This window comes from Cryptotermes secundus, unplaced genomic scaffold (assembly GCF_002891405.2).
Source record: "Cryptotermes secundus unplaced genomic scaffold, Csec_1.0 scaffold235, whole genome shotgun sequence".
NCBI classification, from domain to species: domain Eukaryota; kingdom Metazoa; phylum Arthropoda; class Insecta; order Blattodea; family Kalotermitidae; genus Cryptotermes; species Cryptotermes secundus.
In genome coordinates, this window is record NW_019723301.1 from 861,791 (window position 1) to 886,278 (window position 24,488).

The 24,488-nt window shown below is 36.3% G+C and overlaps 2 protein-coding genes across 6 annotated transcripts in view; one reads left to right on the top strand and one right to left on the bottom strand.

Moving 5' to 3' along the window:
* The window catches only part of LOC111861717 (carotenoid isomerooxygenase), a 111,512-nt gene extending 99,644 nt beyond the window's left edge, over window positions 1-11,868 (top strand). The window contains exons 12-13 of the transcript XR_004512715.1: window positions 11,148-11,206; window positions 11,527-11,868. The gene's annotated coding sequence lies outside the window, so the exon portion shown is untranslated. The remainder of the gene's footprint in view (window positions 1-11,147; window positions 11,207-11,526) is intronic.
* Window positions 1-24,488, bottom strand: part of LOC111861715 (neprilysin-4) — a 41,114-nt gene that overhangs the window by 2,211 nt on the left and 14,415 nt on the right. The window contains exons 3-15 of one of the 5 annotated variants that reach the window (XM_023846509.2): window positions 23,456-23,643; window positions 17,511-17,680; window positions 14,442-14,563; window positions 13,899-14,146; window positions 12,869-13,141; window positions 10,720-10,922; window positions 9,440-9,619; window positions 9,093-9,304; window positions 5,851-6,073; window positions 5,330-5,506; window positions 2,462-2,624; window positions 1,841-2,050; window positions 854-960 (exon numbers count right to left, since the gene is read on the bottom strand). In XM_023846509.2, coding sequence (XP_023702277.1) covers window positions 854-960; window positions 1,841-2,050; window positions 2,462-2,624; window positions 5,330-5,506; window positions 5,851-6,073; window positions 9,093-9,304; window positions 9,440-9,619; window positions 10,720-10,922; window positions 12,869-13,141; window positions 13,899-14,146; window positions 14,442-14,563; window positions 17,511-17,680; window positions 23,456-23,643 — 2,476 coding nt within the window. The other 4 variants (XM_023846508.2, XM_023846511.2, XM_033750425.1 and 1 more) reach the window with 4 other exon arrangements.

Here is a 24,488-nt window from a genome sequence, read left to right on the forward strand (position 1 = left end):
CAAAATAATAGTCTTGTATATTCTAATTTGTACGTTTTTAGATAGCAGATGGGAAGACAAAAGATTCTGGATTGAATGGTAGCAAGCATTACCTGAATGCAATCTCCTCTTAATTTCCTCCTGAATCAAAGTTTGATCTGTTACTGTCATTCCCCAGTATCTGATCTTTGCCACATTTTTGGAGGATCTTTTAGCTATCTTTGTCTAATTTTGCCCTGAATCTTGGCCCGGAAAAAGTAGTTTTTTCACATCCCATGTCCTTCCTGTGGCAAAACTACCCTGGTCCCTAATAAGAGTTGTTCTTCCTCATATTTCTTGTTTACAGTTTCTATTGACCCAGGCTAAGCTCACAGTTCCATTCCCCTCCAGCGAAGGAATTATTGTAGTCTCTAATAAGAGCCATTCTTATTTGTCCATACGAGGCTCCACCTCCTGTCTCCCTACCATGGCCTTGACCACATCCTCACAACACTCAACTCTGATTCTGAGGATGGAGGCACATGGTCCTGAGAAATATTAGTATGCATCTATAATAATAATAATAATAATAATAATAATAAAGTCAAATTTTGTGTGAGGTTCAATAATAGGAACCGACAAATGGATCAATAGGTTGAAAACTCTATTACTTAAATATGCCCCTCGGCTGATGATGATGATGACAATGATGTCTGTGAAATAGGTCAAAACATGATGTGACTAATACAGTCTGTCATTCTATTTTCATTTTGACTTTAACCTGACTGTGGAATTCTTTCAAAGAGACAGATGTCATTATTAATTCTCTATACTAGGCATGATTTATTCTGGATCTTAGGATCTGTTTAAACATTTATTATTAGATGGTTCTCACCCTGAAAGCTTCCTTTATGCCACCATTGTCAGCTATATTTTCTCCCTCAGTGCTGATACCATCGACATGCATTGCTACCTCCCTCACTGTGTAATGGCTGTACTGATCTGTAAATAAAACCACAATTTCATTGCAGTGTAGTATTAATGTTGGGGAGTATTTGAGGTGAATCAATACTTTGTTGGGATATAAGTTACAGGATGTGCCTTTTGAGTGATCTTCTACTTGAGTGCCAGTCTGACATCAAAGGATTGCACCTCACTTGTACAGTTGAGTCTCTGATTAAGTTACAGGTATATAATCATTAACCTGTAACATAGGAAGTGACACTACCTGTTTGAGGAAGGCCTGATTATGCAGTATGACTATGGTATATGTTGTGGAGGAAATGCCACTAGTATACTTTTGAGATAAAATTTAGTTTTAAGCTTTTATTTGATGTCTTATTTTCTTGACAACAGTGAATGACCAATGACTTTTGCTGAGTAATCAGGCAAAGAATACATCACTTAGTCTTCTCAGGACATTTCCTAATAGAATAAGATAACACAGATTTATTTCAAACTACATATGGACAACTTCTATGACTTAAAGATACTAAACACATCACAGTTCTAACAACTATTCGGAAAATCGATTCTTCGGACACTTAAAGAATTTACATTTCAAAATAATGTGCAGGATGATATAAAGAAGATGCCAAAATTATGAGCGATTCAAATAATGAAGAAAGTTGTCTTCTGGGTTTAGGCACCGTGTATTCTTCCAAAACGAAGAATACATGGTGCCTAAACCCAGAAGACAACTTTCTTCATTGTCATCGCCGTGAAAACCTCAAAACTTACAAAAAGATTCAAATAATATTTGATAAATTACCGAAATATTTAAGATACTATTTACATTCTTCATTTAAAAGACTTGATTTATTCATGTCATTGTCTACATTTGCAGTATATCAGATGATGAAATGCAAATCATTGAACTTACCAATTAGGCACTGAGCACGATCATGAAATTCTTCTATAGCTTCTTCATGCCACCACTGATGCAAATTCCCATCCTTATCGAACAACCGGCCTTTGTCATCAAATCCATGTGTTATTTCATGCCCAATCACAACACCAATGCCTCCATAATTAAGGCTACGTGGGAAAAAGCGATGGTAAAATGGAGGCTGCAAAATTCCTGCTGGGAACACTGAATATAAAACACACCTTTAAAATTCTCAGTTCAGTACTATGGCCAAGAAATAGATTTTCATATTGTTGTCTTCTGGGGCAATAACACTATGTAGTCTGATAGAAGGCTTCTACCTGAAGTTGGTGGCAGTATGTTTCTCTGAAACAGATAAACATGTACCACCTACCAGACTAGACCATGCATAACCCAGAAGACCATAATATGCATCTTCACTTGCATGAAAACCTCAAATTTCATATGCATTTAGTCATATTTTTAGAATTTTTCATTCTCTTGGTACAACTAAATGCTGAAAGTGTTCATAGGAAATTATTTGTTCTTCTATGAACAAATATGACAATTTTTTTGAACATGTTGGATTATTAGTTAAGTTTAATTACTTACTGAAGTGAAATGATATATACTTACTTATCTGATTCTTATTTCGACTATAATAAGCATTGACAACTGCTGGCGCTGTGTCCCATAGGGATTTGTTAACAGGAGTGCCTAAGCGATCTTGTTCTTCCCTTGTCAGGTGCTGAAGGATGTTGAGCGTGTTTTCAAAATACTGGTCTGGTCGAATCACCACCTGACAAATATGATTACAAAAATGAGTACCTTTTACTGTCACAGGGAAAGACATAATTTATTTCAGACAACAAAGAAGCAGAAAAACTAAGAAGAGAGACTTATAAATGCATTTTTTCAGTACATAATACAGGTGTGACAGAACATAGCAAAATTATATATCCCCCTGCTTATTTATTGTACTAAAATATATTGAAGGAAAGGAAATCGAAATTAATTTTTAATTGAGATGCATATGGTCTGCTGTGTTGTAGCACCATATAGTTTGGAAAAAGCCTGATGTTTTGCATGAACAAATCACTCCTGTCTTTAGGGTTGAAGAGTAAATCAAGCAAGAACCCAGCAGAAGTAGATGACAAGCTGAATCACCTATTTCTACTGGTTTCTTGCTTGAATTACTTGTCGGCCTTGAAGACAGAGACAAGATTCCTCAGAAATGTTGGGCTTTCACCATACTACAGAGTGACAGCTATTCACAGAACCACAGACTCAGCATAATCTTTAATTAATATTCTCATACCATTAGTTGACAGGTTAGTAAAAGTATTCTTCAGTGAGCTATTATTATATTTTCATTAATACCATACTATAATGATGACAACAACAAAAAACAAACTCCGTGGTTTTAGTCCGCAAGTGAACTATACCGACCGAGCGACCGCCGCTTGTCGGCGAAGTTAGTGTCAACTTTATCGGATAGAGGGTGTCATGTGGTCAGCGCAGCGAATCCCCATGGCCGTTAATTTCGGTTTTCTAGACCAGAGTCACTATTTCCTTGAAATAGCACCTCAATTATCCTCACGAAGCTGAGTGGACCCTGTTCCAGACCCACTACTTCTCAGAAAATCTAGTAGCGCCGGGAATCGAACCTGGACCTCTGGATCTGTAGCCAGAAACTTAGACCACTAGACCACAGAGGCGGTCACTCTAACAATGACAAACAACTATATTTTGATACTTATGGATCCTCAGTTTTGCTTTAGCCAGTGCTTTTGTATTTGCTCCATATATAACAGTGTATTACAATTATGTCCTAATGACACTGGTACTGTTATGTTAAAATTTATGTTAAAGTATTAAAACATGTCTTGATGTACAGGGTATGCAGTGCATTTATATACTGTAACATATTACTATTATGATATCAAATTAACCATTAATACCTTTCATGCCTGTGTTTCAGGGTATTCTAAATTTATAAAATTATCACTAATGAATCACGTCAGACAGATTATAAGTAACCTTAATATTTGGCGCTTATGATGAATTGTCTCTATCCAGAATGGTCTAAGACAAGGAGATGCTTTATCGCCACTCCTTTTCAACTTTACTTTAGAATATGCCATTAGGAAGGTCCAGGAAAACCAGGTGGGACTAAAATTAAATGGGACACATCAGGTGTTGGTCTGTGCTGATGATGTGAATCTACTGGGTTATAATGTAGATACCATAAAGGGGAACATACAAACTTTAATTGATGCAAGTAAGCAGGTTGCTCTAGAAGTAAACACACAGAAAACTAAGTACATGTTGCTGTCTCATCACCAGAATGCAGGGCAAACTTATGACAAAGAGATAGCCAACAGATTCTTCGAAAATATGGCAGAGTTCAAACACTTGGGAACGACGATAACAAATCAAAACCTGATTAAGGAGGAAATTAAGAGGAGATTGAACTCAGGTAATGCTTGCTGCCATTCAGTCCAGAACCTTTTCATCTGCTGTCCAAAAACATAAAAATTAGAATATACAAAACTATAATTTTGCCTGTGGTTCTGTATGGGTGTGAAACTTGGTCTCTGACTTTAAGGGAGGAACATAGACTGAGGGTGTTTGAGAACAGGGTATTGAGGAGAATATTTGGACCGAAACGGGATGAAGTGACAGGAGGTTGGAGAAAACTGCATAATGAGGAGCTTCATAACTTGTACTCTTCTCCAAGTATAATTAGAATGATCAAGTCAAGGACGATGAGGTGGGCAGATCATGTAGCACGAATGGGGGATACGAGGAATGGACATAGGATATTGGTGGGAAAGCCAAAAGGAAAGAGACCACTGGGAAGACCAAGGCGTAGGTGGGTGGACAAAATTAAAATGGATCTTAGAGAGATAGGATGGGATGGTATGGATTGGAATGATCTGGCTAAGGATAGGGACCAGTAGAGGGCTCTTGTGAACATGGTAATGAACCTTCAGGTTCCATAAAATGCCGGGAAATTCTTGAGTAGCTGCAGATTTGGCTTCTCAAGAAGGGCTCAGCTCCATAAGTAAGTAAGTAAGTAAGTAAGTATGATGAATTGTGTACCACACTCAATTTTCAGATTCATGATCCAATTAACATCCTTGGGGTTGTTTTCTTGTCAAATTAGTGCAGGTTAAGAACTGATCATTTTGTGTCTTAATTCACTTCATGTCACTATTGTTGTGGTTCAGTAGAATACTTTGTGTAATCCCTGTTTGTTTTAACGTTATTTTTCCTTCTCATATAAGCTTATAGGACTATCCATTTGTGCTCATCATAGTAACCAATACACTTGGTAAATCTATGTATTTGAGAGTGTCAAGGCAATTAATTTGAGGGTCACAGCAATGTGTTAAGTCTTACTATATGCATGTGTGAACACACACACACACACACGTATCATCAGGAATTCATTCTTAATACACTTATTTCAGATATTTTCTTATACATATAATTACTCACATCCTTGTATCGTTCATTTAAGAGTTGTCGATTAAGAATGAAATCAGGATATCCAATCCGGAGCGTCATTGCATTCAGTTTTTGGGCAGCCATGTCCTTAGTTTCTTCATCAAGCCAGTCTGTTTCACTGAGCAATTCTAGGAAGCTTTGCATAATTTCTTTTGTCATCTCAACAGTCTGAAAGAAATGACATCTTGATGTTCCTGATAGTTGACCTGAACATGCAGACATTATGGGTTTAAAGAATGAGGTCCATCCATTTTATATCCAATTTTCCTTGGATGTTATGCATTCTGTATTCAATGTAAGGATATGGAAATTAAACTTAACAAGATTTGGTTCCAGTATGGAATGATATGTAGAGATATTAAAAATCAAATATAAGAAAAATATAAAATTTCATAGAGCAGTGATCATTCTGTATGTGTGCAAAACCTGGGTTCTTTATAACAAGCATAAATATTATCACTAGACAACAAAGATAACATTTATTTCATATTGGAATGTACAAAATTACTTACATCACTCTTGCTTTTCTCATCAAAATATTTGTTTACAAACATGGCCCCCAGTGCCATATCAAAGTAGTCGTTCACCTCAGAAATGCAGTCCTTCCACCGTGGTGGCGCCTGTTCTCTTCCAAACAAGATATAATAAAACTGCTGCTTCGCTTCTCGGAAACGGTCATCCAAGTTACTTACTCGGTGCCTGACAAATCTCCATAGCAAATAGTTTGCTACTGTCCTGAAATAAAGTATTCTGAATGTCCATAATTGACATACTATCATACAGATTAGTGCAAAAGACAGAAATTATTAAATTTACAGCAGTAGCTACAAGGAATTTTATGAAAGCTTGCAACATTGTAGCTCCATTATTGTGCCAATGAAGCCTCTCAATCACTCCTCTTCATGGATAGAAAATAAATATAGACTAAATGTTGGTGTGGTTGCAGAAACAATAAATGACATTAATTTACTGGAAGGTCCACCAACTACACAGGGAATAAGGTGTGCACTAGAAACTGAATGTTTGTGCAACAGTTAGGATAAATGCAGTGCAATGCACAGAGAGAAACATCTGTCTGTAACATTTGTTATAGGTCCCTGCCTCCTCAAATGCTGTGTATGTATTTCTGTGCCTTTGCAAGAAAATCTTATGAATATAAATTGTTTGTTGTACTGAAAATTGATTTCGTTAAATGAAAAATAGATACAAATTAACACACTTCATTGTATTTAGAATTTGTAAATTGTATGTTAGTAAAACAAGGAACACTCGTATCACTCGTATCAATTGTCAGTCAAAACTGCACGTGACACAACACACAAAAAGCCATTAGTAGTTTTGTGTAAATTATGTGACTATATAAATATATTTCCTGTTATAGATTTCATGTAATGAGTAATGAAGCATCTTTATCTGTTATATTGTGCATTAATTGTTAACCAAAAATGATAATAAATTTCCTTTCATTTTAAGTGGGTATCAGTTTCCTGTGGCACTGCAATTTTCAGTAACTGTCAGGTATCATACCATTATATCACTACATTGTAATAGGCTGATATTCAGTCACAGGCAAACTATACGTAGCTTTTTGTGGGCTATGTGTAGGTAGGTTATCAAAATCCAAATTAGAGGCTGCACAACTGGGGAGAAAAATAGGCCTTATATGAAAGGCAGTTTATTCACAAGGAAATGCTTTAGTAAAGAATGCACATTCATTTTTTATTTATCAATGTTCAAAATTTATTAATTCTGTAATACTAAGTAAAGTAATTCTTATTATCAATGAATCTCTTATTCAGCTGTCTGCTAATTTGGAAATTGTGCAGGGTTGGCAAGCAACAGTGAAGTGGGTGTGGCGTGCGCGTACACATATGTGCACAAGATCACACACAAAAGAAAGAACACCATGTGGTTATAATGTGTGCTTACATGGATGTCATCTATCAGATCACCTTTTTGTCCATTTCATTTATTTTGTGTCCATGGATCATTATACATGATATAAGACATGTCATTCTTGTGTAGTTATAGTATAATAAGTTCCATGTAGCTGTCATGTATTTGAAACCCTGGGGCTTCTTGAGAAAATAAAAAAATATGTATGAATTTGAATTGTCAACTAGGACTGGCATTTCATTTGAATACATCGACGTGTCATACATTTATCATGTCAAATATTCACCAAATTAAAAAATGAAGAGCACTGTCTTTTGAGATATAATGCCATGTAGTTCACTGAAAGTAAACCAACGTTTTGAAGGAGGCTGCCACCTGCTTTCATGCTTGGCTTACTCAACCCTAAAGATGGAGGCAATATATTCCTTTGAAATGACAGTTGACTTTCAACAACTACACAATATTACTTCCCATAAGATAGCACTCTTCATAACCACTGCTGTGAGAACCTCAAATCCTACAAACTAAAAAATGTTTCAGACATTTCAACAGGATAAGTATTGTATGTTATGCATATACGAGTACTCCTTTGCAGTCAGATGTTTCTGAGAAATGTATTTGTTTTGTGGTTCATTTTACAACACTGACAGTATCTCAGACTATACAGTGTCACCTGGTAGGCAGATTGGTTTGTAATTAGTTAAAAGGATTTGGAAGGAAGTGGTTGTGGCCCAATGAAAATATTGTAGCATGTAGATCCATTGTTAAATAATGACTCTGTAAACAATACCTATTGCTAGGTGACAGATTCTTAACACACACCAATGGACTAACTGGGAAGCAGAATTTTCTGTATGGTCTGCACCAATGGCTGCACATGCAACAATTGATACAGCAACAGAGGAAGAACGTTTTCTGTATGGTCCATGCCTAAATGTTATAAACAGGACAGTCAGTGGAGTTCAGTTGATTTGAATGGAATGGAGTGGAGTGAGTTAGTTAAGAGGACTGCTGAAGTTCAGTCCTTATGAGCCTTTGCTGTTACAAAATGGTAGCTGAGGTACAGGGATAGTTCAGGAACCTAGAGTAAGGGGAATGTTCGCTGTTGGAAGCTGTTACCATACAAGGACTGGTGAAGACAACAGACTGAGAAGACAGTGCATGATGTAGTAAATTGCAGAATGTGTGAATTAATGATAGCGCTATAGATACTTGTAGTTACTACCTGTAAGTGGTCAATATCCAATTACCAATCAACACCGCATGTAGAGCCACTCACACACATGACAATATTATCTTTTGCCTGGAGAGACGGGGGAAAATCACAAAGAACTTAAGTCAGGATAGCCTGTCCCAGCTGAGATTTAAACTAAGCATCTCCCAAATATATGCGAAATATAATAGAAGATTTATTTCACTTTTGAACATTGTAAGCATGGCTCTTCCTATTCTTGATTTCATTGTGACTGAATTTTTGTTGGTTAAGTGTCCATTCTGTTCTTAGCTGACTTGTACATAATTCTGAGTGTCAAGATGAACAGAATAAATGGCAAGACAATTTCAAGTAAATAAATTTGAAATTAAGGAACATTTATCCAAACAGAGCTCATTGAAAACACTGTCAAATATTTTCTTATAAAATAGTTCATCATGTAGATAATATTGCAATTCATAGTTGTTCCTGTAAGATTCTTGTTCAGTTAATGTGTTCTTTCCTTTTTCGTCTCATGTGTAATATGACCTTAATGTAATTTCCCTTTTGTTTTATTTTATTTTCAAGAGTAATGTATTTTAGAATAATTACAAATATTCACAAGTATGACATAGCTAGAGTGACAAAAATGCTTGTTTTACTCACCTTGATGGTGTTTTACCAAGAAGAGTAACAAGGTCCTGGATGTACTTCAGTGCAAAGACAACAACTGGTTCTGAGATGCTAACACGATGAGCCAACACCAAACTGAGATACTGAACCCAGTCTATTTGAGGAACAAGTTGCCTTAGCTCTCCAACACTCATCCTTTGGTACAACTCACTCAAATTCTGACGCTCATCTGGCGCTGAAGTAATCTGTAACATTGTAATATCTTGATCAGAACTGTAGCATGCCTCATGTGCTGCCCAGCAAATGTACATTGTTTGATGCTGAATTTTCTCAGATTTCTGAGATTTCAAAAAATAAAAAGTATATTCATAGTGACTTACTTTGGCAAGCCTAGTCTCAAAATTAATTAGGGCTTCAGCTTGTTGGCTTGCATCATCTAAAGGAGCCCCTAGTAATGTTGAAATCTTGATAAGGTAATTCTTATAAGCTTCCAGGTACATCTTATTGGATGGCTGCAGGAAGTAGTCCTTTGTAGGCAACCCAAGGCTGGTCTGATCAAACTGAAACGGGAATAAAATAGCATACATATTTTAAGTATCACAATGTTTCATTTAAAATAGAAGGCGTTACTTTGACAAGGGGAGAAAATACATTCTGCTAATAGCTGTAGATTCAACAAGCTGCAAGCTTTCTGCTTTCTGATTTCACTCTGTTTATCAGATGCTGATGGTAAGATGCAGCCACTTCTCTACTTTTAAAAATTTCCATACACTTCGCAGTGTTATAACACAATGTGTTATAATGATTCACTTAAAAATGTGATTATGATGAAAAATGTCATATCAGATTGCTTGATTTAAGGTTCTCGCAGCAATGACCATCAAGAGTACTATATTCTTGTATTTAAAGCCATGAAGTCTGGTAGTAGCTACCTGAAATTCTGGAGGAATGCCTCTGCCTTCGGGGCCAAAGACTAAGCCTAGCAAGTATCAAATCCTTAAAATGAAGGCAGTACATTCCTCTGAAAAGTGTGTGGACTTCTGCCAGACTACATGGAGTTACATCCTAGAAGGCAGTACTGTTCCTCAGATCAGAAATATTTCAATTTATGGTACTGATTATAACATTCGAGTATTGTGACAATACTCTTTTAATGATGTCATATATATCTTGATATTTCTCACCAACCAATTTACTGTATTTTCAAAATTCTACACACATATACTTTACAGATAAGTATATACTCATGCTTATCTGTTAAACAAATGTGGTTTAGAAAGAGGCTGAAGTTATCTCTGTGTCATGAAAGTGAATTGGAGGGTTGAATGTAAGGCTCCATACATTGCTAACCTCAGCATTAATTGAGGGTGAGTGGTCACATTGTAGTTGCTTTATCCCTGCTCCTGCTGGGGATTGAGCCCTAGTGATCCACTGTAGGGCCAGTCACTTTACTGACTGAGCTATCCTGTTATTAAGCCTGACACATAGGAACGATGCAAAGTCAAACAGCTACCTACAACTCTGACTTTCTGGAAATATTCAGGTAGTCTTAGTACTATAGTAATTTAAATAATACTGTTTGAAGCCTTGGAGAAAAAAGCATTTAACTGAGGACCAAGTGAGTTAGTAGAGATTGTGGCAGTATGAATTTCAAACATACCTGAATTACATACTCATCAGAATTCTTGATGTCTGGTCCAACCCACTCTGAGATAAGGACATCATTACCGAAGAGCTTTAACTGTGCCATGAGTAGCACCCAATCAAACTGTGAACTGTCCCAATCAGGCTTTAGCATTGGCCAGCCACCGAGTTGGTCAAGCAGATTCAATAATGGCTGTTCTGCTCTTTGCTCCAGGATATCTAGTAAACACACAATTGGATCTTGCCTCATATCTCAGCATTTCATGGACTAGTAAAACTAACTTATCCTTATTATAGGTGCACAGATTTTCCAAATGCAATTTTGTATCTCTCGCTACTCATAAAATCACACACAATATACTTGCTGACAAAGCTAATCAAGGGGAGGAACAGTAAGTCATTATTTTCTCCTTGTATATGGTAAAATTTTGTCATATGTTGCAGATCTTACTGCAGTTGCTGTTTATGCCGTGTACATGATTATCCTTTTTTTGCAAAAGTAGGTAAGTTTAATATAAAAAATACCACAAGTCATATGGTATATCATGTATTTTATCTTATTTTGTATCTTCTACTTTAATTCTTAACATCAACTTAAGGCAAATTTTATGTTAGTATATAATACAACACATTGCACTGGTATGGATCCATATCGGTAGTCCAATAACCATACATGTTTCTATGTATAACTGCCTGATGATGGTCTTATGTTACCGAAAAAGGAATAAAAACTTGAATTGAAGAATATTAAAAAGTGAGCATATTTGTTGTGTTGACAGTTAACTTAATTTCATATATATATAGATGTATTTGCACTATGCAGGACACCCCCCCTTCCAGTGGCGACGTAACATCATTGGAGCAACTGCCGCTGCTACGGTAACAGGCCAGTCAACACTCTGTCCCCCTCCTCCACGGTGACATAACAGCACTTCCCAATGTGATGTAACAAGGGGACACCGCTGGTAACATGAGGCAACAGGGAACGGTATAAAAAGCCAGCTGAGCAGTATGTGACCATAGTGTGAGATCAGGAGTGACACAGTGTGGATCATGAAGTTGCCGAGTGCAGTTGAAGTCTAACATTCGCCAGAGTGAATGGAAGCAGGAGAAGTAATTGTAATACTGCCTATGGCAGTTATTTGGAGATTGTAAATTGTGTAAATGTAAGAGCGAGTGGAATACCGTATTTACGCATGTATAGGCCGCGTGCGTGTATAGGCCGCAGCACAATTTTCAGACAGAAATTATAGAAAAAATAATTTTCTTGGAATATTATTTCAGGAGTAGAACACCCTGTATTACTAATTATGAATATAATTTTTTTAAATGAAGTGTGATTTCGAATATTTCGAATATAAGCCGCACCCCAGTTTTCCTCTTGAATTTTTGGCAAAAAATGTGCGGCCTATACATGCGTAAATACGGTAAATTCGCTATATCCAAGTTTATTTGTTGTGTGACCTACCCAACACGTGACAATATATCCGGAACATGCAACAGGTTGCAACCAATGAAGATAGTGCTACAGAATGATGCTCATTCCACCATAACCAGGTAAGCATATACTGACTATTTTTGGCGGACAGGAAATGTTAAAAGGAATAAAAAAATAAAACAGGATGAAATCATGATCATAGTTCAATGAGATAAGAAAAGGTAAAGTGCTTAATTAATTAAGCACCACACCATGAAGATGTGTTGGGGAGTGGAGTGATAGTTTCACCATTCTTGACCTCGGCATTAGATGGTGAGAGGTGAGTGTCACACTCCCAGGTAAAGAGGCCATTGCAACCTTTGAATAGGAGATGGGTTTGGGCCCAGAACTAGTCTAGATGCTGTGGAGAAGAGAAAAAATTGTTGTTTCTAGCCAACACATAAAATTACTGGATAAATAATATCAGATTATCAGTCAACTTACATTCCTATAATCTATACAGAATTGGTTTGGGTGCTTTTCCTTTCTGTGTCTCTGGTCTGTTTGGCAGGTACTCACAAGTGATTTATATAGTACACAATTTATGTATGGCCACTGCTGTTTTAATTCCACGAATTTGAGATATGCTTCATGTTTCAGAAAATTTTCAAGCTATTATGTATAGCCTACCTGTGTTGGAAATTTGGACAACTTTGAGGATTAGATTAAAATTACTGTAGAGTCTCACCATAGTTCATGCAGGACTGGAAGAGATACTTTGCCTTAGTGATGGCATCATTTCGCCAAATTTTAGATGATAAAGCATGATATTTGTTGGTTGGTTGCTCCTCCAGAAGCTTTTTTAGCACAGCATCCAGGTTTTCACGTAGAATTTCAAATGTATCATATGCAGTTTCATCATTTGGAATGGGATTTTCTATCCCCCAGTTACCACATGCATACTGATAGAAATCATGGCATGGGTCTGCATTGAGATCCATATAACTTGACATCGCCTTTGCTGTAATCATTAACATACAGACAAAGATTATTTATGAACTCTAATAAATACTGAATGTAAAGAGAGATAAATGGTAGGGTACCAACCATAAGTAACAGTAAGAGATTATTTATACACATAATACATACACATTTATAAAAGAGTAAATGAAGTTCACATTAAATTCTGAATTGCATGTTTTATGTATTATCCATGCTGGTAGCTTCTGTTTATAGTAAGATTTTCATCATACTAAAAATAAATATGAAATAAAAACGTACATTTTATTTCATTTCAAGACTATCTGGATATAAAATTATTAATTAACATTTAACTCTTTACAAAATAAGTGTGTTGGAATTTAATCACTTGTGAGTCATGTTTTCATTTGCCAGTTTTTTGTGAAGTCAATTGATATCTTGTGAAGAAAGAAACAAGTTTCCATCATCTGAAAATATAAATGTCTAAAACATCTTTGAGGGTATGTCATATCTTGAATTGACACCACGGAAGACAAGTTTTGTGTGTTCAATGTGCTCTCTGGCAGGATGGTTCTGATTGCCAGTGTATGTTGAAATGAGATACCAGTAAGTTTCTAATGATGGCCTAATCATTTATGTCACTAGGTGATGATGCTGCAATCTCAAAGTTGCTTTATACACAGTATATAAAGGAACATTGCAAATGGAGGTTGACTATTAGTCCTGATATGTAAAAATGCATGCAAGAAGAGAAAGAAATAAAAATCTTGTGCTAGTGTAGCATTATAATTTCTCACCTTGAGCAAGTCTGATTGTATGATAGTCCCATTCACCCTTCCAGAAAGAGTGGAAATCTAGTTTTTCTCCTGGAGCACTGTCCTGAGGTGCAAGCCAAGCTTCTTGCCCCAAACCATAGTTTTCATATTGTCTTTCTTCTCTTTCTCTTGATGGGTGGTAATAATCATCAACATCCTCCCATGGGAAGTAGTGGCGTTTCACCACAACAGGATCATTGGAGACAGCACTCTTGTCAGTGTCCTCATGGCTAGAAGACATTAAGCAGCAGTTCTAATCAACATTTTATTATTGGATTGATCAATACACAAACTATGCATACAAGAAACAAAATGTTTGTATCTTGAAAGCTTCATTTATGAGGGATGGATTTGTATCCATTACCCTTATATGTGTCTGGGTTTATATTAAATCACACAAAATGTTAAAATAATGACTGCTGTGTGGATGCCCAGTGACAAAGCTGAGAATTTAATTGACCACATACTGAGATAAACTGCTCATGAAGCAAAACTTAAATTATTCTGCTGATTCATTTATTTCACCTGTAATGAGTATCATCCATTTCATAATTTGCATCAGATGTTTCATCAGGATAATTGGCTGCCACTCGGTCATAGTATTCTGCTTCATATGGCATAGGCATCTGGTAGTCCTGGTTGATTTCCTGTACACACATTTTTATTAGGAGGCATACAGCTGCCATACTACACACAAAGTTACTTATATGATTAGCTAACTGCATTAACAAAATCTTTGGATTCAGTACTACTAATACTCAAGACATACTCCTAATCTACTGTAGCTCTCATCCACATAATCCATTCCTCTAAAATTTATATTATCCTCTGAACTTATTGGTGGTAGACAGAACAATAAGTGTGCTTTAAAGGGCGACAGTACAATGATTGTTATTCTTTCAATCTCTAGCCCTCCTTTGGAAGTGGGTTTGTTGAAGACAGTGTGTTTGTTCTTCCCATCTCTCCAAGTTCTTTCCCAATATTTCAGAATGTTGATGTGATATTTTTTCTTTATTACTCAAAATTTGATTCTTCTTAATTTTGCACTTTTGTAAATTTTTATATGAAGAGTGTTGGCAGTAGCTGAAATAACATGTCCACCATCATTCAAAGCATCTATGTTGGAACTTGTGTCTTGCACACCCCAAATTATGAGGTTGCTTGTTACATTACTAGGGATTAAAACGACTAAATGGAACATTAGCATGGGCTTATTACATATTGCATCTAAGGATGAAATATGTAAGGATATGATATCTTTAAAACTGATATTACAGCAATATATTTATTTCTACTTCAATATATATGTGATTAATAAAATGTTGTTATCTGCTTTCCTGGTCCTCAGGAATTGGTGTTCAGAAGAACAAAAGTATTGCTACAAGTGATATTATTACCTGACATGTGTATTTCAGGCAGTAGAGTATAGAGTATCTGGGATGTAACACCATGCAGTTCAGTAGAAGTCCATCATTGTTTCAGAAGATTGCACTACCTATATCTTCAGGGTCTGGAGACAGTAGTGCTTTCCAAAACATCAGTGAACTCATACCAGATTAAATGGCATTACATCCCAGAAGTCACCACTGTGTGAACCTCAAAACTAATATACAAGAGTGTCTCTTTATCAGTTATTTATGTTTTATGTTATAAAAAGTGTTATATCATTGGTTACATGCAGGAAATGTTTCAGTGCACTGAACGGCAAACCCAAGGGCCATTCGGAAGGTAATATTCGTTTAATTTAGGCAACTAATGTAGGAGTAGGGGAGAACTCCCACATGCAAGGTAATGTCACATGACTCATTGCCTTGTAAACCATCATATAACTGGTCACCTGGTGTTTGTTCTTGTCTTTGCAGAGTGAGTTATGGTGTTTCCTGTGATTGATAATCCTATCAGCTGTGAAATTCATGCTGTTATACTCTTTCTTCACGTTAAAAAAATGAGTGCTGCAGAAAAACATCATCAGTTATGTGCAGTTTATGGCCCAAATGTAATGAGTGAAGGAACTGTAATACAATGGTGTAGAATGTTCAAAAATCGGGGAACAAATGTTCATGATGAAGAGTGAAGTGGTCAGCCAGCAATATGGAATGAGTGATGACATTGTTCAAAGTGTTGACCAGAAATTTGTGAAAGACAGCACATAATTTCAGAACTTTTGTATGAATTTCCACAAATTGTACACACTCTTCTGTATAGGATTATCACACAAAGGGTAGGCTATCACAAATTTTACACAAAATGGGTTCCAAAAATGCTCACGACTGCACACAGAATGCAGAGAATGGCTTCAGCTTAAAGTGGTACCACAAAGAAGTCAATGGATTTCTCAGTCGCATAGTACAGTAACAGGTGATGAAACCTGGGTTTTATTTGTGAATGTTGAAATCAAAGGGCAGTCAAAGCAGTTGATGCACACACATTCACCAAATAAGCCGAAAAAATTTAAACACACATCTGCCAGAAAGCTGATGAGAGTAAATGAGGGCTGATGGTGGAATTTATGCAACAAGAGATCATAATAATGTCAGAGGTGCATTAAAAAACTGCATATGGCCCATCATTCAGAACAAAAGGCATGGAATGCTGACATATGGTGTAGTGCTTCTCCATGACAATGTGCATCCACATACAGATACTCACACTCGAGCACTGCTGGAGCATTTCAACTGAGAATTGTTTGACGACCCTCTTTATGACCCTGATCTCACTTGTAGCAACTACCACCTCTTTATCTACCTGAAGAACTGGCTGGGATGACAGTACTTGAAAATAATGAGGAGTTAATGGAAGGTGTCAAAACGTGGCTGAACTCACAGGTGGCAGACTTCTTTGACACAGGCATGAAAAAAAAAACGTATTCCTCAATGTCACAAGTGCCTCAGTTCTGGCAATGACTAAATTGAGAAGTAGCTTAAGTATGGACATACTTTGTGTACATAATAACACTTTTTCTCTCATTGCTTGTTTTGTTAACACCTCACTGGACATTACTTTCTGAATAGCCATTGTAGCAACATTTTAATTGTTGCAAAATTTGTTTGTTGTTGTCTGATAAATACATTTTTCTACCAAGCACACCTCGAAAATATGCATGTTAGTCTTTTGTCTTCACAGAATATACATGATGGAATAGGAATAATTTTTGTAGTTAATCCTCAGAGGCATGAAGTTAAAAATTCAGTTCCTGTGTCATAGAAAACACACCACATCTCCATTATGAAGACATCTGGTTAAGGCTGTTCAGGGCAGTAATTGCTGTTCTTGTGAGAATCATACAAAACCGAGAAATACACTCTGTGGGAAAACTGGAGAGTCTCAAATGTTAAAGCAGGTTGTAATAATTACACCTGTGCTTTAAACAATTTTATAAGTGTTATAATTCTCTTTTTATATTTGAACTTTAAGAAGAAATACTGATTGAGTCTGATTTCTTTTTGAGTGGATTACTGATATTTTGGTCTAATCAAGATTTTAAATTATAAAATTCCCAGCATTCCTGTTAAGTTTTGTTGCATATTACTTAGTTTCTAAACTGATGGTTCAGTGAATATATTAAAGTCATATACCATACTTTGCTGAACTTACCTTATATGTCTCCAACATATGTACTTCATCTGCATTTGTTGTTCTTTTCTTCTGCCTAATCATATAGTAGGATGTTAACGGTGGAACAAACTTTGTTTGCAGATCTTGTATCACATCTCTACCTCTGCCCTCTAGTTCTGTTCTTTCAGGAGCATATGACATCTGGTTTACTGTGAATTTAAATTGTATTATTAAGTAATGGTGGGGGCAGAAACACAGGGCAGCCACCTTAATTTTTAAGAATGATAAAATTGGTGTAGTGAAACCATCTTAGTTAAAACAAGAAGATTGGGGGAATTCATTCCAGGTGGTGACATTTCGTCTGTAACTCAGTGAAGCCAAGTACATTCATGATTACATTTGCAGCCACTAAGCATGACATAATGTTTACTTTCTGTGTCTTAGTCAGCTCCATAACCTGTACAACATGACTTCTCAATGGCAAAGTGTGGTATCTCAAAGGAGAGTACAGTGGGGCCAGACCAAGCATGTAATTTAAAGTTACATCAGATACTGTGACATGGAGACAAAAGAAGTTCTGAAGAAAGCAACTTCAAATTTAAATCATAATATTCAGATTCTAAAGTAACGCATTTCTGTGTTTTAGTTGTCATATGATATTGATTGATTGATTGATTGATTTAACATCCATAACTGTTACATTATGTACAATTGGACAAGTCAGTTTTTTATAAAAAAAAAATATATAAGATTAAAAACATCACATCAAATGACTAATAGTATAAAAAACCATAGAAAAATAACATAATAAGTCCTTTAAATATGATAAAACAGTGGATGAGTATAATTAGGCAACAAAAGCTAAACTATAAATTACATGCAATAGCTAAAATAAATTACCCAAGTATCTTTATTCTATTATTGCGCTAATTCTTGTAAAAATATTCTTGAAGGGAATAAAAAGCTTTGCACAACAAGTAATCCTTTAATTGACGCTTAAAAACCTTGAACTCTTGAATACTTCTTATTTGAGAGGGCAAGTTATTATACAATCTTATTCCCATGTTAATCACACTCCTTTTACAACGTGAGGTGTTACATGGTTGGACATACAAATTCTGCTTATGTACTGTGTTATAACCGTGCACATCTGAATACGAGATGTTATATATCCTATTTTTCCTTAAAAAACACAACGTCTCAAAGATATACAATGAAGTTAAGGTTAAAATTTTAAATTCACCAAAAAATTCTCTACACGATACCCTGTTATTGACTCTTTTGATCAGTCTTAAGCATTTTTTTTGGATTATAAATACAGTTTGAATGTCCTTTTGACCACAACCCCAAAAAATAATACCATATCTCAATAAAGATTCAAATTTTGCAAAATACACACTTCTCAAAATTGGAAGACTGACCAAATCTCGTAAGGATTTAATAAGATAGATGGCTTTGTTTAATTTTTGAACTAAATGGTGAATGTGAGAGGACCAACTTAAATTCTCTGTAATATATATACCTAAAAATTTTAAATTAGCTGTGTATGTTATTTTCTTATTATTCAAATAAAGTTCCGGTTTATCAATTTGACGGGGACCACGTCCCTGAAAAAAGAGTGCTTTTGTCTTTTCAATATTAATAATAAGATGATTTACCGCGAACCAATTTTCTAATTGATGCATAGAAACTATAGTTTTATCATTTAAAGATTTAAGATTTTTGTCAATAATTAGTATATTGGTGTCATCTGCAAATAAAACAACTTTCGCTTCATGAACAGCTTTAGGCAAATCGTTTATAAACATTAAAAACAAAAGAGGTCCCAGAACCGAACCCTGAGGAACACCGTACTTTATTTCCTTACACGAAGAGGAGAATGATTTTTGATTTGGAGACTTGGCATCAACATGGTCAATTTCTACAAACTGGGATCTACCCATAAGATATGATCTCATCAAAGAGAGTGAAATTCCTCTAAACCCATAAAGTTCCAATTTAGCCAACAGTAATTTGTGGTTTATCACATCAAAAGCCTTGGAAAGATCCAAAAAAATACCCAAAGCATAAAACTTATTGTCTAATGCTTTCTGAACATCCTCAATAAATGATTGCAGTGCTGTATGAGTTGATTTATTTTGTCTAAAGCCATTTTGGGCATCAGATATCAAATTATGTTTATTTAAGAAATTCACTACTCTGTTATATATTAATGTTTCAAAGATTTTAGAAAAAACAGGTAATAGTGAAATTGGTCTATAATTAGATAATTCTTGAATTCGTCCTCTCTTATGAATAGGGCGAACTTTGGCAATCTTCATCTGATCAGGAAAAATTCCAGTACAAAGAGACAAATTAAAAATAAATGTTAAAGGTTTACAAATAGGTTGAATACTAAGTTTTACTAACTGTAACTAACACTGTAACGGTTTTCTTCATTCCTATCTTCAAAATATTTGAACCTGTCACCATTATTCCAGGTTATCTTAGGGTTTTGCTAGGTTATACATATGTCTATTATCTGTTGTCTAGGTAGATGCAGTGTATTGTAAATTAAAATTCAGATGTCAGGGAAATAGCAGAAGAATGAACGGCTCTTTTACTCGCATACACATTACTATAGTACTAGTAATTTTCGCAAAATCACGAGTTGAATGTGGATATTTTGTGACAGATTAAGTTAGATTAAGTTTAGAGTAATTTAATTTAATTTATTTCATTTTAATTCTAGTAAGCACAAATGAAGTGCATTTTATGAAAAGTAGAGGGTGTTTCAAAAAAGAGCTTTACAACTTTGAAAGCTTATATACATTTATACAGAGAACATACACAAGGTTTTGAACTGTCATAATGCAGAAAAAAAAAAAATAAACGGGTTTCATGCACGTAGTATTGTAGTACCCAGTACTGCCACCGCGAGCGCTCCCGCGGTGGAGATGAAGACGGCTGTTAAAAAGCTGCAGAGCGTACCCGTTTTGTGTTTTGGTTCTAAGAAACGAAGTCTGCTACACAAGGAAATTTCGCATTCAGTATCGCAAGAAACCTCCCAGCAGGCCTACAATTTACTCCTGGCACAAGAATTTTGTTCAGACCGGATGTTCTGTGCGCCATGCCAAGCCACCCGGTCGGCCACGTGTTTCTGACCCTACAGTGGAACACATAGGGAGAGCTTCGTTCGAAGTCCACGAAATTCAACGCGACGTGCGTCTCGGGAAACTGGTATTCCAAATGTTGCTGTGTGGCGAGTGTTACGAAAACGCATACACTTAAAAGCGTACAAACTATCCATCGTTCAACACCTTACGGATGCAGATAAGGCGGTTCGTAAGGAATTCTGTATGCAAATTTTTCATCGGATACAAGACGATGAGAAGTTTCCGGTCTCCGTAATTTTCAGTGATGAGAGCACGTTTCATGCCAGTGCTAAGGTCAGTACCCACAACTGCAGGATCTGGGGCAGTGAAAATCCCCGTGTCTTCCTGGAACATGTTCGTGATAGCCCAAAGGTGAACATGTTTTGCGTCCTCAGCAAAGAAAGAGTGTACGGCCCCTTCTTCTTCATGGAGACGACTATTACAGGTATCGTATATCTGGACATGCTCCAAGAGTTCCTCATTCCACAGTCAGACGAAGATGACCAAGAAGGACACATTCACTTCCAGCAAGACGGCACACCCCCTCATTACCTTGGAGAAGTGCGCTTGTACCTCAACACCCGTTTCTCAGGTCGGTGGATTGGTAGAGCTGCGCCGACAGCATGGCCACCTCGTTCCCCGGATCTTACTCCCCTGGATTTCTTCTTATGGGGATTCGTTGAAGATTGAGTGTTCGTACCACCTTTGCCTGCAAATGTCGTTGAACTCCAAATTCGAATTATTGCCTCAGTTGCAGAAGTGACGCCAGAGGTGCTACGTAGCGTGTAGCAAGAGACTGACTACAGGTAGGACGTCTGCCGCATTACCAATGGAAGTCACATTCAACCATAACTATCTGAGCTAAAACTTGGTGTGTTTTGCTACATTATCACAGTTCAAAACCTTGTGTATGCCCTCTGTATAAACTTATATAAGCTTTCAAAGTTGTAAAGCTCTTTTTGAAACACTCTGTATATTGGTGTGTTGGTATTTCGAATCTACTATGTGTCTTCATGGCATGTGGTCCTTAATTAAACACAGTGACACCTTCACTTTTACCTTTTATAACTTTAAATGCAGAGGGATTCTTTTCTCCATGTAGGCATTAGAAAACACTGTACTGTAAAATTAACATTTTAACATGGTCAGAATAAGTTTAGAGGTATTTGTCTTGAACATGAATGTCCAGGAGAATAAAATTATTTCCAGTGCACAGTACACTGAAGTCTGTGCCCCTAAATCTGCAGATTTGTTTATAATCCAGAAAAAATAGTTTTTAGAAACAAAAAGAGTCTTCCACATTTTAGAAAGAAAATCATATATTGTTTTAATGACTAAGCCTACCTGTAGCCATAATCCATTTCAACATACTATATATGTACTGTATATACAATATATAGAACAACTCTACAGTATGATGACTATGAGACAGAACTTCTATATTACACACCCACATAAATGCATGACCATATTTCTCCAAGATGTGGTGAATTCTTTAGACCTTCTCTTTGGATTTCAATAGAAGAATAATGTTATACAGCTAATGTACTTTCGCATAGTTGTGTTACAGTTCATGCCTCTGTTGTGGAGCCAAGAAATCGTGTTTGTCTTTATCGTGTAGGATGATAGTGGTTTGTCACTGTTGGGGCAGTGATAAGCTGCATTGTCAAGAACAATTACTGACTGAGGGGTAAGACTGGGAATCAATTTCTCGACTACCCTTCTCTCAAAATTGTCGGCATTCATTTGTCTGTGTTAGTCCTGCTTTGCACTTCAGCACTATAAATAAGTTTTGCATTAGGAAAAATCCCATTAATTCTTCCAACATATAGCACGATAAGTCTGCAGTGTTCACCTTGGTTAGATGTCCCTGACTTCTTCCTTTTCCCATCATATGCAGTAGGTTGGTGTTAACCCATGATTCATCAATATAAAATACTGAGGATCCTTTATCCTAGTACTCCTGAGTTTTCACTGATCTCCAGTCAAAAATGTCTGCTCTCTCTACCAGAATGTTTCTCTTTTACTGGCATTTTCTCCATTTACATTCCAGGCTTATTATAGTTCACTCTAATTACTTAAATCAGCAATGAAAATCAACCATTCATCTTGCAGAAACATTAATTTTTAATTGTATTTCTGATAACACTTATCCAGAGTCATCCAAAAACACAACATTACATGAATATTTCCTCTCCCTTTTTTCAGATGATTTATGAAGCTGGGTTTGAATAGTAGCATTCCATTGCGTATGTTTCCTAATGATTCTAAATTCAGATCACCAAGACTTCCCAGTGTACATTGCTGCCCTTTCTGTTACCATATTAATTAGTAACAACAATCGTTTTTGACATGATTTCTCAACTAAATTTGAATGGCAACATTCTGTGGAGGCGACTTTATTTTTGCACCCTACCTGGACGCAGTTAAACAGTAGATGCTCAAATTGACACACACTAAATTAACAAATCTGTCAGTTATCACTAAGATCTAAAATGATGATGTACACTAAAAAGAAACTTAAGAGATACTAACACAGTTACTTGAGTTCAGTTCATTTGAATACTACACAAAATACTAGTGACCAGTATCTTCTGAACTGAGCAGACAGGTCTGTTTCCATCACTTCCTCTTTTACTCTGCTGCCTCATCCCACAAGTCTCAAGCTCACCATCCTTGAGCCAATTGTCTAAATAATGCAGGACCCTCAACGTCTCACAACCCTATGGGCCTTCACTGCCTGGTACAGGGATAGCTTTACTTTTTTTTTTACAGTACGTAACAGCATAGCTATATGTTAGGTTGGAATAAATGTGCAGAGCTTTATTTGCAAAGCTATGAAATTATTACCATGCATGTTGAATGCAGTATGTTCATTTGAATGAGTGTTTGGGACACTGCTGTCCTTAGTCCATACATGCGAGAGAGCAACGAGAACAAGTCCCACTGGGAGTAATACCAGGAGTAATATGATTAGCATTAGTCTCATCTTCTTCTGCTGCCACTCTGATTCCTCCCTTCCAGCCAGTAGATGCCATCTGTAAGTATAATAAATAAACACACTTCTACAGTAGACAGTGAAATATCCTTCCATTGTATGTGTAGAGAGGTCTGCATATTTATGCTTTTTAATGTGGTGCTTCAGTGAATGATAGAGAATGAAACCTATATGAAACATTACAACCATTTAAGGTTAATAATCTACTGGCAAATTAGTTTACATATAAAACATCTTTAGTCATAAGTTCTTTTTATAAAGCATATGTTAACATTGCTCATGTATTCATGAATGTCCAACATAAATAAAAGTGAAACTGTCTGTGAATCTAGGCTTAATTTACAAAATTAATTCAATGCTTCAGTGAGTTCTCTCTGTCACTGATTCAGTGTGATGTATCACAATTTATGTTGTATCACCCTTCTGTGGTAAATAATACACAAGAGAGTGAGTACCTGAGAAATGCACACAGAAATGTAGGTGCAAAACCTGTAACAGGCCATTGAGGCCCATAGGGTTGTGAGATGTTGAGGCTTTTACATTTTCTAGACAGTTGGCTCACAAAGGGCAGTGAGGTTGTCAGCCTTATATGCTGGACATTCTTTGGCCCCAGGAAGATTCCTGGTACTCATTTCTGTTAGAGGCTGAGTCAACCACAGGGCCATAGTGCAGCTTGAAGGATTAGGTGCATTGAAAAATCCAATGACCTCATTGGGAATCAAACCTGTGGTCTTCTGGCTTGTAGCATAGTGCCTCAACCAACTATGCTAATGGTAGACTTGAAAGGATTCTGATGATGGTGTATACTGTACTCCTTTTGGCTTATTTTGTACTTCACCCATCGTCTGGTATGTAAAAGACAAAAAAGCAAGACGTTTCGGAGCT